The 15,749-nt window shown below is 43.8% G+C and overlaps 1 protein-coding gene across 6 annotated transcripts in view; it reads right to left on the reverse strand.

Moving 5' to 3' along the window:
• The window catches only part of cdk14 (cyclin dependent kinase 14), a 779,114-nt gene that overhangs the window by 597,048 nt on the left and 166,317 nt on the right, over positions 1–15,749 (reverse strand). For 5 of the 6 annotated variants that reach the window (XR_010969007.1, XM_068012572.1, XM_068012586.1 and 2 more), the window contains one exon: positions 8,535–8,780. The exons of the other annotated variant lie outside the window; for it this stretch is intronic. Coding sequence is in view for 4 of the 5 variants with exons in the window: in XM_068012572.1 (XP_067868673.1) it covers positions 8,535–8,780 (246 nt within the window). In the remaining variant the exon portion in view is untranslated. The remainder of the gene's footprint in view (positions 1–8,534; positions 8,781–15,749) is intronic. 6 annotated transcript variants of the gene reach the window in all.

Here is a 15,749-nt window from a genome sequence, read left to right on the forward strand (position 1 = left end):
CCGCAGCTGGACCTATTTCATCTGTTCTATTTCAGATGTCTGGTTACCATGAAAAATTAACTGCAATGTAATAGGTTTTATCATCATCATCGACTCCGGACCCCATGAAGTCTCATGGTATCAGGTCAAACATGGACAAGGAAACCTCCTGCTGATTACCACCTACTGCCCTCCCTCCCTCATGGGCAGCACAGTGGCGCAGTGGTTAGCATCGCAGCCTCACAGCTCCAGCGACCCAGGTTCAATTCTGGGTACTGCCTGTGTGGAGTTTGCAAGTTCTCCCTGTGTCTGCGTGGGTTTTCTCCGGGTGCTCCGGTTTCCTCCCACATGCCAAAGACTTGCAGGTTGATAGCTAAATTGGCCATTATAAATTGCCCCTAGTATAGGTAGGTGGTAGGGGAATATAGGGACAGGTGAGGACGTGGTAGGAATATGGGATTAGTGTAGGATTAGTATAAATGGGTGATTAATGGTCGGCACAGACTTGGTGGGCCAAAGGGTCTGTTTCAGTGCTGTATCTCTAAATCTAAATCTAAAAAAAAACTGATGAGTCAGTACTCCTCCATGTTGAACAGCACTTGGAGGAGCACTGAGGGTGGCAAGGGCACAGAATGTACTCTGGGTGGGGCACTTCAATGTCCATCACCAAGAGTGGCTCAGTAGCACCACTTCTGACTGAACTGGCCAAGTCCAAAAGGACATAGCTGCTAGACTGGGTATGCGGCAGGTGGTGAGGGAACCAACAAGAGGGAAAAACATTCTTGACCTAGTCCTCAGCAATCTGCCTGCCGCAGATGCATCTGTGCATGACAGTATTGGTAGGAGTGACCACCGCACAGTCCTTGTGGAGACGAAGTCCCACCTTCACATTGAGGATACCCTCCATCGTGTTGTGTGGCACTACCACCGTGCTAAATGGGATAGATTTCGAACAGATCTAGCAATGCAAAACTGGGCATCCATGAGGCGCTGTGGGCTATCTGCAGCTGCAGAATTGTACTCCACCACAATCTGTAACCTCATGGCCCAGCATATCCCCCACTCTACCATTACCATTAAGCCAGGAGTCTAACCCTGGTTCAATGAAGAGTGCAGGAGGGCATGCCAGGACCAACATCAGGCATACCTCAAAAATGAGGTGTGAACCTGATGAAGCTACAACACAGGATTATCTGTGTGCCAAACTGCGTAAGCAGCATGTGATAGACAGAGTTAAGTGATCCCATAACCAACGGATCAGATCTAAGCTCTGCAGTTCTGCCACATCCAGCCGTGAATGATGGACAAATAAACAACTGACTGGAGGAGGTGGCTCCACAAATATCCCCATCCTCAATGATGGGGGAGCCCAGCACATCAGTGCGAAAGATAAGGCTGAAGCATTTGCAACAATCTTCAGCCAGAAGTGCCGAGTTGATGATCCATCTCTGCCTCCTCCTGAAGTCCCCAGCATCATTGATGCCGGTCATCAGCCAATTCGATTCAGTCCACATGATATCAAGAAACGACTGAAGGCACTGGATACAGCAAAGGCTATGTGCCCTCACAATATTCCGGCAATAGCACTGAAGACCTGTGCTCTAGAACTTGCCGCGACCCTAGCCAAGCTGTTCCAGTACAGCTACAACACTGGCATCTACCCAGCAACGTGGAGTATTGCCCAGGTATGTCCTGTACATAAAAAGGACAAGTCCAACCCGGCCAATTACCGCCCCATCAGCCTGCTCTCAATCATCAGTAAAGTGATGGAAGGTGTCATCAACAGTGCCATCAAGCGGCACTTGCTCAGCAATAACCTGTTCAGTGATGCTCAGTTTGGGTTCTGCCAGGGCCACTCAGCTCCTGACCTCATTTCAGCCTTGGTTCAAACATGGACAAAAGAGCTGAACTGAAGAGGTGAGGTGAGAGTGACTGCCCTTGACATCAAGGCAGCATTTGACCGAGTACGGCATTAAAGAGCCCTAGCAAGACTGAAGTCAATGGGAACCGGGGGAAAACCCTCCGCTGGTTGGAGTCATACCTAGCGCTAAGGAAGATGGTTATTGGAGGTCAATCATCTGAGCTCCAGGACATCACTGCAGGTGTTCCTCAGGGTAGTGTCCTGGGCCCAACCATCTTCAGCTGCTTCATCAATGACCTTCCTTCAATCATAAGGTCAGAAGTGGGGATGTTCACTGATGATTGCACAATCCTCAGATACTGAAGCAGTCCATGTAGAAATGCAGCAAGACCTGGACAATATCCAGGCTTGGGCTGATAAGTGGCAAGTAACATTTGCGCCATAGAGGTGCCAGGCAATGACCATCTCAAACAAGACAGAATCTAACCATCTCCCTTGACATTCAATGGCATTACCATCGCTGAATTCCCCAGCATCAACATCCTAGGGGCTACCATTGACCAGAAACTGAACTGGAGTGGCCATATAAATACCGTGGCTACAAGAGCAGGTCAGAGGCTAGGAATCCTGCGGCGAGCAATTCATCTCCTGACTCCCCAAGGCCTGTCCACCATCTATAAAGGCACAAGTCAGGAGTGTGATGGAATACTCTCCAGTTGCCTGGATGGGTGCAGCTCCAACAAAAGGAGCTCGACATCATCCAGGACAAAGCAGCCCACTTGATTGTTTGTGGATGGGGTGTCATTCACTCCCTTCACCACCGATGCACAGTGGCAGCAGTGTGTACCATCTACAAGATACGCTGAACAACGCACCAAGGCTCCTTAGACAGCACCTTGCAAACCCGCGACCTCTCCCAACTAGAAGGACAAGGGCAGCAGATGCATGGGAACACCACCAGCTGCAAGTGCCCCTCCAAGTCACACACCATCCTGGCTTGGAACTATATCGCCGTTCCTTCACTGTTGCTGGGCCAAAATCCTGGAACTCCCTAACAGCACTGTGGTTGTACCTACACCACATGGACTGCAGCAGTTTCAGAAGGCAGCTGACCACCACTTTATCAAGGGCAATTAGGGATGGGCAATAAATGCTGGCCTGGCCAGCGTCGCCCACATCCCATGAATGAATTGTTTTTTTAAAATGCTATGATGCTTACTTTATCTGCAGTTCAGACTTCTTTCAGATTTCCTAATAAATTAGGGAAAATATGAATGTTCAGTTCCAGACCAAATAGTATTTAATTCCCTAATATTACAATTAATTTGTTTAACAGATAGTCTGCATTAAAATCTACTGTACTTATACGTTTAAAAAAAAATGTCGTTATGACTGACTGGATTGCTCCGTGTCGAGCCAAATAGCCTCGTTTTATGCCACAAATGACTCTCTGACTGTGTAGCAATCAGCTGGTTTCATGAAGGAAATAGATTTATGGTAAATAGAGGCACAAATAAGAACAGAAGTTAATATTACAATGGCTGTATGAATTTGGAAATGGCAAAATTCCATCATGTATTTGGACACAATTTGCACACATCATTTCAAATAAATTGAAGACATTCTACACAAAGTCCAATCTCCTACACAGAATTTAATCAACAGTTTACCGTTTATTTTTCAACTTCCAACATTTATGATTTTAACTAAATACAAAATTTTAAAAATACCCACAATATAGTAATTTCTCTCCATAGCTTTTGTTTAAAGAAGATTAGAAGATCCAATAGTAGATGGAATGTGTTATTGAGCTTTAGTAATCTACATAAGTTTATTTTGGCAACCATTGGGGTGAATTTTATCGCCCCCCACACCCCCACCCCCCGGCATTGGGGGTTGTGGTGGGGGGGGCCGGAAAATGCCTCCGGCAGAGGCCCGCCAGGGGCCTCGATGTCGGGAAGACCCGGCACGATATTGCCGGCAGCGGCGAGGCCTTGTGCCGGCCGCCACCCCACCCCCACCGCACAGTGACGGGAGCAGAATTTACATAGTTAAAAAATGCAAATTAACAAAGTAATTACTTATCCGCTCCCGCCATCCGTCCCGCACCAATACTGGGGGGGACAGTTAAGTGTTTCAGTGTTGGGGGTTGGGGCAGAGCGGGATCAAACTAATGTGATTGGTGTAGGGGATGGTGGGAAAAGGTTGAAGTTAAATGTTTATGAAGTTTGGGGGGATGCGGGGAAGGTCAGGTACACAAGGTATGCATTTTTCAGCAGGAGGGGGCAAGGAATGAACTGTATGATTATTGGGGGAGGGGATGAGGGGTGCTAGAAACATTTATTTATTTATTTTTTTTAAAACAAATTTAAAATGCCTATCTCTTTAAATATTTAAACTAAAGTGAAGGGCCTGAAGCCCTATAAAAATGGCGCTGGTGCCTGTGCAGTGGCGCCTGACACCATTGCCGGGACAGATTGCCCGCCCCTCCACGTCATTGGGCCGGGGAGGGGGGGCGCGCGAGGTGGCAGTCCGCCCTGGCCATTTACATGAGCTGCCGCCTTTAATATCGCGGCGGCTCCATGAAGCTGGGCCTGCGCGTGCGGGCCACCATTGTTTACGGATCAGCAACGGCAACATAAATTTCAGCCCATTGTCTGTGTCTTTTCTAATTTGTTGGGAAAACTAAAGGAAAGGCCAATGACCATAATGCAATATACCAAGCTTGTAAAGATTAGGAGGAAGCACAAGTAAACCAGACATCAACGTTGGGTCTCAATGGGTTATAGATCATACAAAGAAGAACGTAATTAATTCTTGTTTAAGATTCTGAAGAGAACGAGTTAGAAAGGAGTGCAATAAATTATAATTTTAACAGTTGGATGCAGGGAGGTGAAAGAAACAGCTATTTTGGGAAGAACAAGAAGAAACTGTTCTGAGGATCAAAGACCATAGAATTATTAATGAGACTAGGAGAGTGTGACCAAAAGCACAAGCAAGAGCGCAATTGCACAGAGTGAGAGAGCTTGAAAGCAAGAAACAAGAGAAGAATCAAGGACGAGCTTTCTCTTGTACACTGTGCAAAAGAGAGGGGAGAGCAACTCCAGATGGTGGAATGAATTTAGTCTTGGATAGTCTGAGCTTAGGAGTTATCAAGAGAGAATAGACATAAGCTAGGTTTATATGCAGAATACAAATAATTTCAACTAGAAAATAAAGAAAACATATCCAACACTATATCAACATATTAATATTCAAAACTGGTGGACAGAAAAAGACCAACTGTCCCATCAAACCTGTCCCATACAGTAGTAATGCCTCATGCATCACAATACAGACAGTCCTTACTCACCTGTTACCATACCATGGAAGATGTCAGAAAAAGACAAAAAAAAGCCAGCCAATCAGGGGGGAAAAGATCTGGAAGATTTCTCTCCAACCCCTTTAGCAATCAAAACTAGTCCAGGAGACCACAATGACCAGGGCTTAATTAGCCACTTCTTATATGACATGGGCGGCACAGTGGCTCAGTAGTTAGCACCGCAGCCTCACAACTCCAGGGACCCGGGTTCAATTCTGGGTACTGTCTGTGCGAAGTTTGCAAGTTCTCCCTGTGACCACGTGGGTTTTTGCTGGGTGCTCCGGTTTCCTCCCACAGCCAAAGACTTGCAGGTGATAGGTAAATATGATAGGTAAATTGGCCATTGTAAATTGCCCCTAGTATAGGTGGGGATGTGGTAGGGAATATGGGATTACTGCAGAGTTAGCATAAATGGGTGGTTGTTGGTTGGCACAGACTCGGTGGGCCGAAGGGCCTGTTTCAGTGCTGTATCTCTAAATAAATAAAAAATAAATAAATGATGTCTGCCACAGCCAGAAACTGATCCAATTCTCTTGAAGAAATACAGCAAAACAGTGTTCACTGCTTAAGCTGTTCCACAGATCAACTATTCTCTGGGAAAAGACCTACTGCCTAATGTTGAACGTAATTCTTTCCATACGTGACTTGAGATTGTGACTCCGAGTCCTCCCGAATCTACCCAGTTGAAATAACTTATCTACATAAACGCAATATAGTCCCTTCATTATTTTACAAACCTCAATCAAATCACCCCCACGGCTACACTATTCTAAAGCATTTCACGCCGGCTCTTTAACCCTATCTGGGTAAATGAGGGGCTGAATTTTATTAGCATGCCGCACAGCGCAGCAGCGTGCTTTGAAGTCGGCGGGCGGCCTGCCCTCACTGAGCAGCCGCCGCCGAACCCCCACTATATTATGCACGGGGGCTCATTTAAATGGAGGGGGCAGAGAGGCGGCCCCCAATGACACAGAGGAGGCGGCCGCTACATCCCCGGCAACGGCATCCTGCGCCATCACCATTTCTAAAGAGCTTCCAGCCCTTCAGGAGAAATTTACATTTTTAAAAGGAGCAGGTTCAATGAAAATTTAAATAAAGATTTGTCCACACCTGCAATCCCCTCTCCCACCCGCGCCCCCCGCCCCCCCGCCCACCAATGCATCAACAGTTTGTTTTTTGGCCGATCCCCTCCCAAAATAAAATTAGTTATCAGTACCAACCTTTCCCCCCCCAGAACTTTATTCCCTCTAACCCTAAACCCCTTCCTACCATCCCCACACCCAATGAAAAAGTTTTTTCCCGCTTACCCCCACCCCACCCCCCACCCCGCCCTGATAATTTGACTCCTTCCCCCTCTCCATCAGTGCCTCACCTCGGAATTCCGTACAGAGTTATGAAGCCGTGCGAGTTGCAGCCGATGGCCGTAAAATCGGCGTGGGACAGTCAGCGGTGGCAGGCTAGTTCATTTGCATTCTTATTACCCTCATTTACATATTTTAATCAAGGCCCCACCACTAAGCAGTGAGGAGGCCCCGAGGCCTCGTTGCCACCGCTAATATCCAGCGGGGCCTTCTCGGCGTCGTGGATCGTGGTGGGCTACTCCTGCTAGCATTTTACGGGCCTGCCCACTAAGACCCACAGCGTGAGGGGCTGGTAAAATCCAGCCCAAGGTATTTTAAATTGGAAATCACTCCTTTGCATTCTTCTTAAATCCTCAATTTCTCCCACTGTGTGAGGGAACTAAAACTGAACAAAGTATTCTAAATAAGATCTAACCAAGGTCTTGTACAAGGAATATCAATGAAATAGAACACTAAATTTTACTGAGGATTTATGACTGCTGCAGAGATCAAATGAGAAGGTTCCTTGCATAATTATGAATGACAGCAATTAATTAAAATGACATACGTCTTCCCAATATGACCTTACTACTGATTTTCCTTCATGCTAGAATAGAAGTCCAACTACTTTGATTCTTTTTTTGTTTTGTTGTAGCCATCTTTCTGTAATAATATCGCTAATCTAACCAAAGTTAAATTAGATGGAAAGATATAGATTAATCCAACAGGGCGGCACAGTGGCGCAGTGGTTAGCACTGCAGCCTCACAGCTCCAGGGACCCGGGTTCGATTCTGGGTACTGCCTGTGTGGAGTTTGCAAGTTCTCCCTGTGTCTGCGTGGGTTTTCTCCGGGTGCTCCGGTTTCCTCCCACAAGCCAAAAGACTTGCAGGTTGGTAGGTAAATTGGCCGTTATAAATTGTCACTAGTGTAGGTAGGTGGTAGGGAAATATAGGGACAGGTGGGGATGTTTGGTAGGAATATGGGATTAGTGTAGGATTAGTATAAATGGGTGGTTGATGGTCGGCACAGACTCGGTGGGCCGAAGGGCCTGTTTCAGTGCTGTATCTCTAATCTAATCTAATCATAATCATGAACATCCTTGGTTTTGAACAGCACAGAAATAATTTAAGTGGCAATTATATAACTGTAGTCAACATTAAAGTGGAACACATCTTTTACACATTTAATTCTCATAAGAAGTGAAAATTACATGCAAAATTATGATTTGGAAAAACTAGAAAATAAAATCTTGCTCAAAGTACATCAGAACACAGCTGTTTTATTACAAACCAAGGCATATTATCTTCTTTTTAGTCTAGGAGTTTTAATTTTATTTTCTTCCAAATATTATTTCATTCTGTCTTTTTGTTCCCACCTAACACATTTACTGACTCCAGCACTGGCCGAGAGCCTGTCCCCATCCCCCACTCCACCATTCCCAGGCCTCACTGGTGTCAGTTTTGACCACTACAAGGTACAATGGTAGCCTCCAATTTACCCACCTTCCCTCTGGATATACTATACATCGGCTCATCATCCTTTCCAGAGAGTGAACAACTGAATTACAAATACTGATTCAAAGCATTCATTTCTACAAGACTACTTCTTCCTTTACTTGAGGCAGGAAGGAACAAAAATTACAGATTCAAATATTTATTGTAGATGAGTGACACAACGATGCTTATGTTCAACAATATCGAAGCTGACAAGAAATTCATATCTGACAGAGTAAAAAAACTATTACGAAAGCAAAGTAATGCAGATGCTGGAAATCTGAAATAAAAACAGAAAAGTCATCAATATGAAATCTTAACTGTTCCTCTCTCCACAGATACTGCCTAACCTGCTGAGTATTTCCAGTATTTTCTGTTTTTATAATATATTTTAAAAATCTCTGTACCTATTTATGAGAAAGAACCTCAAGAACACAAAATGCTAGAATTTTAAATGCTTACTAACAGTGAGGAGCAGTGTTAAAGCAACAGTGACTTACTGAACTGGGACTGGAGTGTCGCCTCAATTTTGGAGACTCTTTACCACCAGTTGAACTCTTGAAGTTAATGCATGCATTGTTCTCAGAATGAACCCTTTTCACTTGGCTTGTTGGTTTATCAAATGGATCAAAACTGCTCTGTGTCCTTTGCACTCTGACTTTTCTGTCCTCAGGAATGGTATCCAGCGGTTTGATAACAGAATCGACAGTCTGGGAATTTCGTGTAGACATCTTTGCGACGCATATCTGTGAAAAAAAGTAGTTATTTAAAATATGAAAACTGCTATTCTACTGTACCTTTGTGTGGCAAATGTTGTTCTTTGTTCACTTACTGGCCATTCCATTATGTAGTAATACAGGTTCAGATTCTGGCATTACTATTTGCAAGAAGCTATGTGCCTACTAAAACCTTAACAGTCCTCCTGAGCCTCTTTCAGTATAAAATATTTATAATTTATACAATAGGCTGCTGTGGTGTAACTGGCTTCAATTACTCTTCCAGAATGCTGATCCAAACAATGTTAATTAGCAAGGACCTAGTCTACCAGTGTATTAGCATTCCAGTAAATTAGGAAACATCAACTAAGCTGCAGGCTCTGTTCAAAAATGAGCAAATGAGGATTTAAGTTTCAATTGTTAATATTTAAGAATGATGTTAAATCATGCATGATTTAACAAGTTAGGTAGATCAACTCCAACATGTAGTGTAACATTCTGCTATTCAATACACACATTTGGCAGTCACAAAGCACCAGATCATGTAGATCTTATAGGATAGGATTAACATGATAAATTACTTAATACAACTGTCCAAGATTCTTTTGCTATTTTTGTAACCTGTATTTTGAATCCCGTTAAAACTCCCATTCATTACAAGTGCAACGAGTTACTGGACTGACACATCAACCATGGAAGGGCTTAAATTTTTGCTCTGGATTCCCCACACAGTGGCTTCTCATTGGCATCATGCAAGAGAAAAGGAGACAGCAAATAACAGAAAAATGGACAGTGCAAGAGCTAGTGAGACTGAGCAAGAGAATGGACAGCGAGCAAACGAATGAGAATGAAAGAAAAGAAAACAGTAAAAGAAAAAAAAGTGAGAAGAGGAAAAATGACTGATAGAGCTAGAGGGAAAGAAAAAAAGCAGGGAGAAAGACAGTCAAAGAGAAAGCGACAAAAAAAAACAAAAAGAAAATTCTGCGCAGGCACCAAATGGCAAAGCAAACCCTAGTTAAGACAACAAACCAACCTCCAGGAAATAGATGAAGGATGGGCTTGACTGTGACTCTACCTCTCGGATCTGTGTTCGCCTACACCCAATATTCCTATTGCAACAAAAATGTGCTTATTGCACATGTACAAATCTGAAACTGGAATTGCATTAATTAGGATAAATGCCCTCCCCACACAAAATTACAAACAAAGGTTCCCTTTAATTCAGTGAGCTTTTTAAGGGACATGGTCTTATCATAGCATCATCATTAGTCCTCTAAAAGAGAGATAAATGAAAGAAAATGCAAAATAAAGCTGAGATAAAAACCACAGTAGACATTAATGGAATCAAAGCTAATAGAAAGTCAATGTCAATAAAACCTTACTGTCGCCATTTTCTCTGTCTTTGGCGATGCAAATAATGCATAAAATGGGTGGTGGTCCAGTGTTATGGACCTCTGCCAATTTGCTGATTGGGTTCGTTAGATTTACACCTCTTCGAATGAAGCTGATCAGAAGTATTTATGACAGTAAGTATTTACAGGATAGTCAATTCAATCTCAATCAATATTCTTCTTTCTTCTTTTGGGTTATATATTGTTATACCATCTGTAGAGTGCTAGGAACTAATTATCTAGGAACAAATTGTTGTTTAAATGTGCTGGGGGACCACTTTCACAGCTGCACTGGAGTGTCATGTGATGTCCACCAGGACACCAGCCTGGGGCAGTCCTATATCAGGCAGCATGGAAGCTGAATGATTAAGCAAAGAGCTGCAGCCTTTCCAAGTCTAAAGTGTAATTATTTCCACATATGGGAATCAGAAAACAACCAGGAGACATAATGCATTGTCTACACAAGCAAGAGTCACTGGATGAGGATCAGGAACAAAGCTTCTAACAATTTGAAAATGTTGATGGTTCTGGTAATTAGTTTACCTGCAATATGTTCATCTAAGGATCATAAGTATGCTGGTGGTTTACATTTGAACAAATCACATGCACGTGCCACAAGCTAGAAATCAGGCTTGAAATTCAGTTGATTGACATTTACTATTAGTACAAACTGCTATTGGAAGGGTCTTAAACACCCAAAGAGACTCCGTTAACTGTGTATCAAGCGAACAACAATCTTGTATGTTCTCCAGAAACGATCACGAGAAAAGTTCCTAGATCCCTCATCACTACACTGTAAAACGGATATTTTGCTGGCCCTCCCCTGTCAGATGCAGCTGGAGTCAGGTCTTCAGTGCATCAGGATTCCAGCTGTGTAACTACATATCATTTAGCTCTCAGCAGTTGTTTTGTTTGGGAAAGAAGAATCCATCTAGCCTGAATGTTTACATCGAAAGGGCCAGATGCTCCCTTCTCAATTTTCCACGACTTGTTGCCGGGGGAGGTGGTGGAAGCAGGTACGATAGCGACATTTAAGAGGCATCTTGACAAATACATGAATAGGATGGGAAGAGAGAGATACGGTCCCCGGAAGTGCAGAAGGTTTTAGTTTAGGCAGGCATCAACATCAGCGCAGGCTTGGAGGGCCGAATGGCCTGTTCTTGTGCTGTACTGTTCTTTGTTCTTTGACAGTACTTTCCTTCTTTCCTCTTCTGTACACAATATTGACTGCAGTTAATTTTTAAGTATAATAGTAGATCTTCCATCACAACACATCTACTTTACAGGATTACAATATAATTATAATACCAGGATCTCCCATGATATTACTGGTGTCTCTATCATGCTGCTATTTTCTCTCATCGGGCCTCTTCTGTTTTAGTGGGAGTTCTTCCTTGCTTCTTTCTGTGCTTTGCTGTTTCTTACTCATTTCCTTCTTTCCTTCCCAATGGGAGCTGTTGGGTGATATGACAGGGTAAGGCATTGCTGAGAGCTGCAGATTACATTTTCCAATAGATGTGGGGAAAATATGGTCGGGAGCTTGATCTGGCATGGAATGGGAACAAGAAGGGCAGAAGAAGCAAAAGTAGGGCAGAGTTAATTGCACAAAGGCACAGCTGGGAAGAGTGCCATTGATTACTACCCTGAATATCCTGTTCCACCAAGGGCAGAAACACCAAGTGAATTTTGCTTACCTCACGGACAGGAATGATTCAGAGAGGCATACAATAGGGCCAGCAACTACTTTAATGAGCCAGTGCCTGGTCTAAAAAAGTATGTTAAGTAGGATGCAAAGACTTGGGCAGGGGCAGGGGGGGGGGGGGGGGGGGGGGGTTGGTGGAAAGGTGCCAAGAATTTTTAATTTTATTTTCAGCGTATTTGCCAACACTACCAACTGAGGTTTTCTTTCCCCATGGAATGTTTTGGGAGAAGAGAGTGGTGCCAGCAGAAACTTTGGGGGGACGGCAGATCAAGTGATTTTATTTAAGCAGGGCAGAGTGCTTCTAAACAGCTGCTGCAAAACTAAAATGCCAATGCCATGCGAGTACCAATAGCAAAAAAAGTGGTTGGGTGTTGGGGGATAGTGACGCAGGAAAGGCCAAGCAGAGGAAATGTCTAGGAGGTAGTGAAGATACAACACAAGAAGAAACTGATTTAAATTGGTCGTGAGAGTTTAAAGAAAATCTAAAATGTCACCAGCAGCAAGGCTGTGATTCATAGCCACACTCAATACCTCATCACAATTGGCCAAAACAAGAGAGATGACTCACAATGTGTCAAGATGGCCTCAGAATGGTATTGCAAACAACCTGACAGATACCAGCATCGTGATTAATGGGGCTGTTGAATTACCATGATTGGATGGGCTCCCTCAACCCTTTCAAATGTCATTCAACATGGTACAGAAATGACTATGCATCACCACCACTCTGCACACTTCCCTAAATAAATAATGCGACTTAGGTTTTTAAGCACAGTTAATTACAAAATGACAAGCGACAAAACAAACTACTAACTTTCAACAGCAAATCAGATGCTACTGTGGGGTCAGTGACAGGAAATCAGATTTAGTGTTTCTCATTCCGCTTATTGTCTGTGTTGTCCTGACACCACAGATATTTTGTTAACTGACATGCATACGAACATACGAATTAGGAGCAGGAGTAGGCCACTTGGCTCTTCGAGCCTGCTCCGCCACTCAATAAGTTCGTGGCTCAACTGATTGGCCCACATTTCCACCTACCCCCGATAACCTTCCACCCCCTTGCTTATCAAGAATCTATCTAACTCTGCCTTCAAAGACTCTGCTTCCACTGCCTTTTGAGGAAGAGAATTCCACAGACTCACAACCCTCAGAGAAAACATTTCTCCTCATTTCTGTCTTAAATGAGCGACCCCTAGTTCTAGATTCTCCCACTAGGGGAAACATCCTTTCCACATCCACCCTGTCAAGACCCCTCAGGATCTTATATGTTTCAATCAAGTCGCCTCTTACTCTTCTAAACTCCAGTGGATACAAGCCTAGCCTGTCCAATCTTTCCTCGTAAGACAGCCCGCCCATTCCAGGTATTAGTCTTGTAAACCCTCTGTACTGACTCCAACGCATTTACATCATTCCTTAAATAAGTACACAGTACTCCAGATGTGGTTTCACCAATGCCCTGTATAGCTGAAGCATAACCTCCCTACTTTTGTATTCAATTCCCCTCACGATAAACAATAACATTCTACTAGCTTTCCTAATTACCTGCTGTACCTGTATACTATCCTTTTGTGATTCATGCACTAGGACACCCAGATCCCTCTGCGTCTCAAAGCTTCTTTTTTATTCTTCCTGCCAAAGTGGACAATTTCCCACTTTCAACTCCATTTTCCAGGTCTTTGCCCACTCACTTAACCTATCTATATCCCTTTGTAGCCTCCTTATGTCCTCTTCACAAGTTATTTTCCTACCTATCTTTGTGTCATCAGCAAATTTAACAACCGCACCTTCAGTCCCTTCATCCAAGTCATTTATATAAATTTCAAAAAGTTGAGGCCCCAGCACAACTCCCTGTGGCACACCACTCATTACATCTCGCCAACCAGAAAATTACCCATTTATGCTTACTCTGTTTCCTGTGAGCTAGCCTATCTTTTATCCATGCCAATATGTTAATCCCTACTCCATTTGCTTTTATTTTCTGCAATAACCTTTGATGTGCCACCTTATCAAATGCCTTCTGGAAATCTAAGTACAACACATCCACTGGTTCCCCTTTATCCACAGCACATGTAACTCCCTCAAAGAACTCCAATAAATTGGTTGAACATGATTTCCATTTTACAAAATTACTTTGACTCTGCCTGAATACCTTGAATTTTTCTAAGTGCCCTGCTATAACATCTTTAATAACCGCTAACATTTTCCCTAAGACAGATGTTAAGCTAACTGGCCCGTAGTTTCCTGCCTTCTTGAATAAAGGAGTTACATTCGCTACTAAATTACTAAACTACATTCACAACTAAAATATTTGCAAAGATAATTCAACATCTCATTGAATCTAAGGTATTCAACTTAATTTAGCTATTAAGTATTATTGTGCTTCAGCTCAATTAAATTTTCTCTTCCAAAAACAATCGCCTGGATCATACAGCCCACAGAATTATTTTTGATTCAAATTGTTGGTTCTCACAAGCACATAAAGACAAAACAGATACTTGGGATTAAGTTATACATAGGTTCAAGGCAATAACACAGCAAGACTCAATGAACATAAATTGTAAAAATGAAAAGCAATTTAGCAACATCTGAATTCTGAAATTATATTACTGCCAAGTATTTCATTTGTTTATGTGTATGTGGGAGAGCAGAGAGAATTCAGACAGACTGCTTTTTGTGCCAGTCTGTCCACGTAATCTATATCTTTTTTTGCAATTATATTCTCTGGAGGCCTTGAGATATTAATGTTTCAGGCCGTCCGCGAAAGAAGCTACTGTTGAATCCAGGAAATTTTAAGTCCAGTTTCTACATAATTAAAAGTTTCACATCTTATGTATGTTCAAACAGCACACAAAACATACAGATTGACTCAAATCTCTCAGTCAGTAAAAACAGCTGAACACATTCAATAACTCAAAGATAATCCCATTCACATAGTTACCATTATAATCCAAAATAATACTGTTCTTTCAGATTGGGTTGGATTTTACATCAGCGGTGGGAGTCCTAGTGATGGGCCTGAAGGTGGGGGAAGGGTGCGGGGGGGTGGGGGGGGGGGGTGGGGGGAACCCCACCTCGGCAATTTGTTAGACCCCTGGCCGAACTCAACAGCGGACAGGCAATCGAGGGACAAGATCCCACCCCAAGAGCTGCCGGCCAGAGGGTCGGCAGTTCAGCAGCCATAGCTACACTGCCGGGAGCAGTGGCCACTGCTGGGACTGCAGCACCTCTGGAGGAGGCCCAAGAAGACAGGTGAGTGGGGTCGCACACCCCGCTATTCTTTCAGCAGGGGTGTCCCTTGCCTCCAGGGTGGGGGGGCCCTCAGTGGGCCACAGGATGTCCCCCACCTCCCCCTCCCCCAACCCAAGCCCACAGGGAGGCTGCTAGCTTTTACCAGCAGCGGCAGGAAAAGGCCCTTAAGTGACCCTTAATTGGCCACTAAAGGGCTTCAATTAGCCTCTGGGCGGAAGGCCATCTTCAACCTTTCCCGTGCCTGGTAAAATTCCATGGCTTCAGAAAGACAACGGGCACTCCACCCCCTACCTCCCAGCCTGTCCCCAGAGGGCTGATAAAATCCAGCCCGTTAAGATGCTTCCTTACAAATCCCACTATCGACCCTGAAAATTACAACTGTAATTAAAAAAAAGGCTGGAATTTTAAGTTAGAAATCATATCCCTCCCATCATCCCAAACCTCTAGGAGTTGTCTCTTGTCCCGGCCTCTCCTCACTCATGCACTTTGGGTTTGCCTTCTCCTCCTCCCAGAGTTGTAATCCTCTCTACATATGTAATAACCAAGTGCCATTTTTCCACTTGCCCACCAGCCTAGGACACATCTGTGCCTTTCTGGTGTTTTTTCTACATCCAACCATTCCTTCTCCTCCACTCCACAATTGTATCAGCTTTG

This window comes from Heterodontus francisci, chromosome 2 (assembly GCF_036365525.1).
Source record: "Heterodontus francisci isolate sHetFra1 chromosome 2, sHetFra1.hap1, whole genome shotgun sequence".
In the NCBI taxonomy this organism is placed as follows: domain Eukaryota; kingdom Metazoa; phylum Chordata; class Chondrichthyes; order Heterodontiformes; family Heterodontidae; genus Heterodontus; species Heterodontus francisci.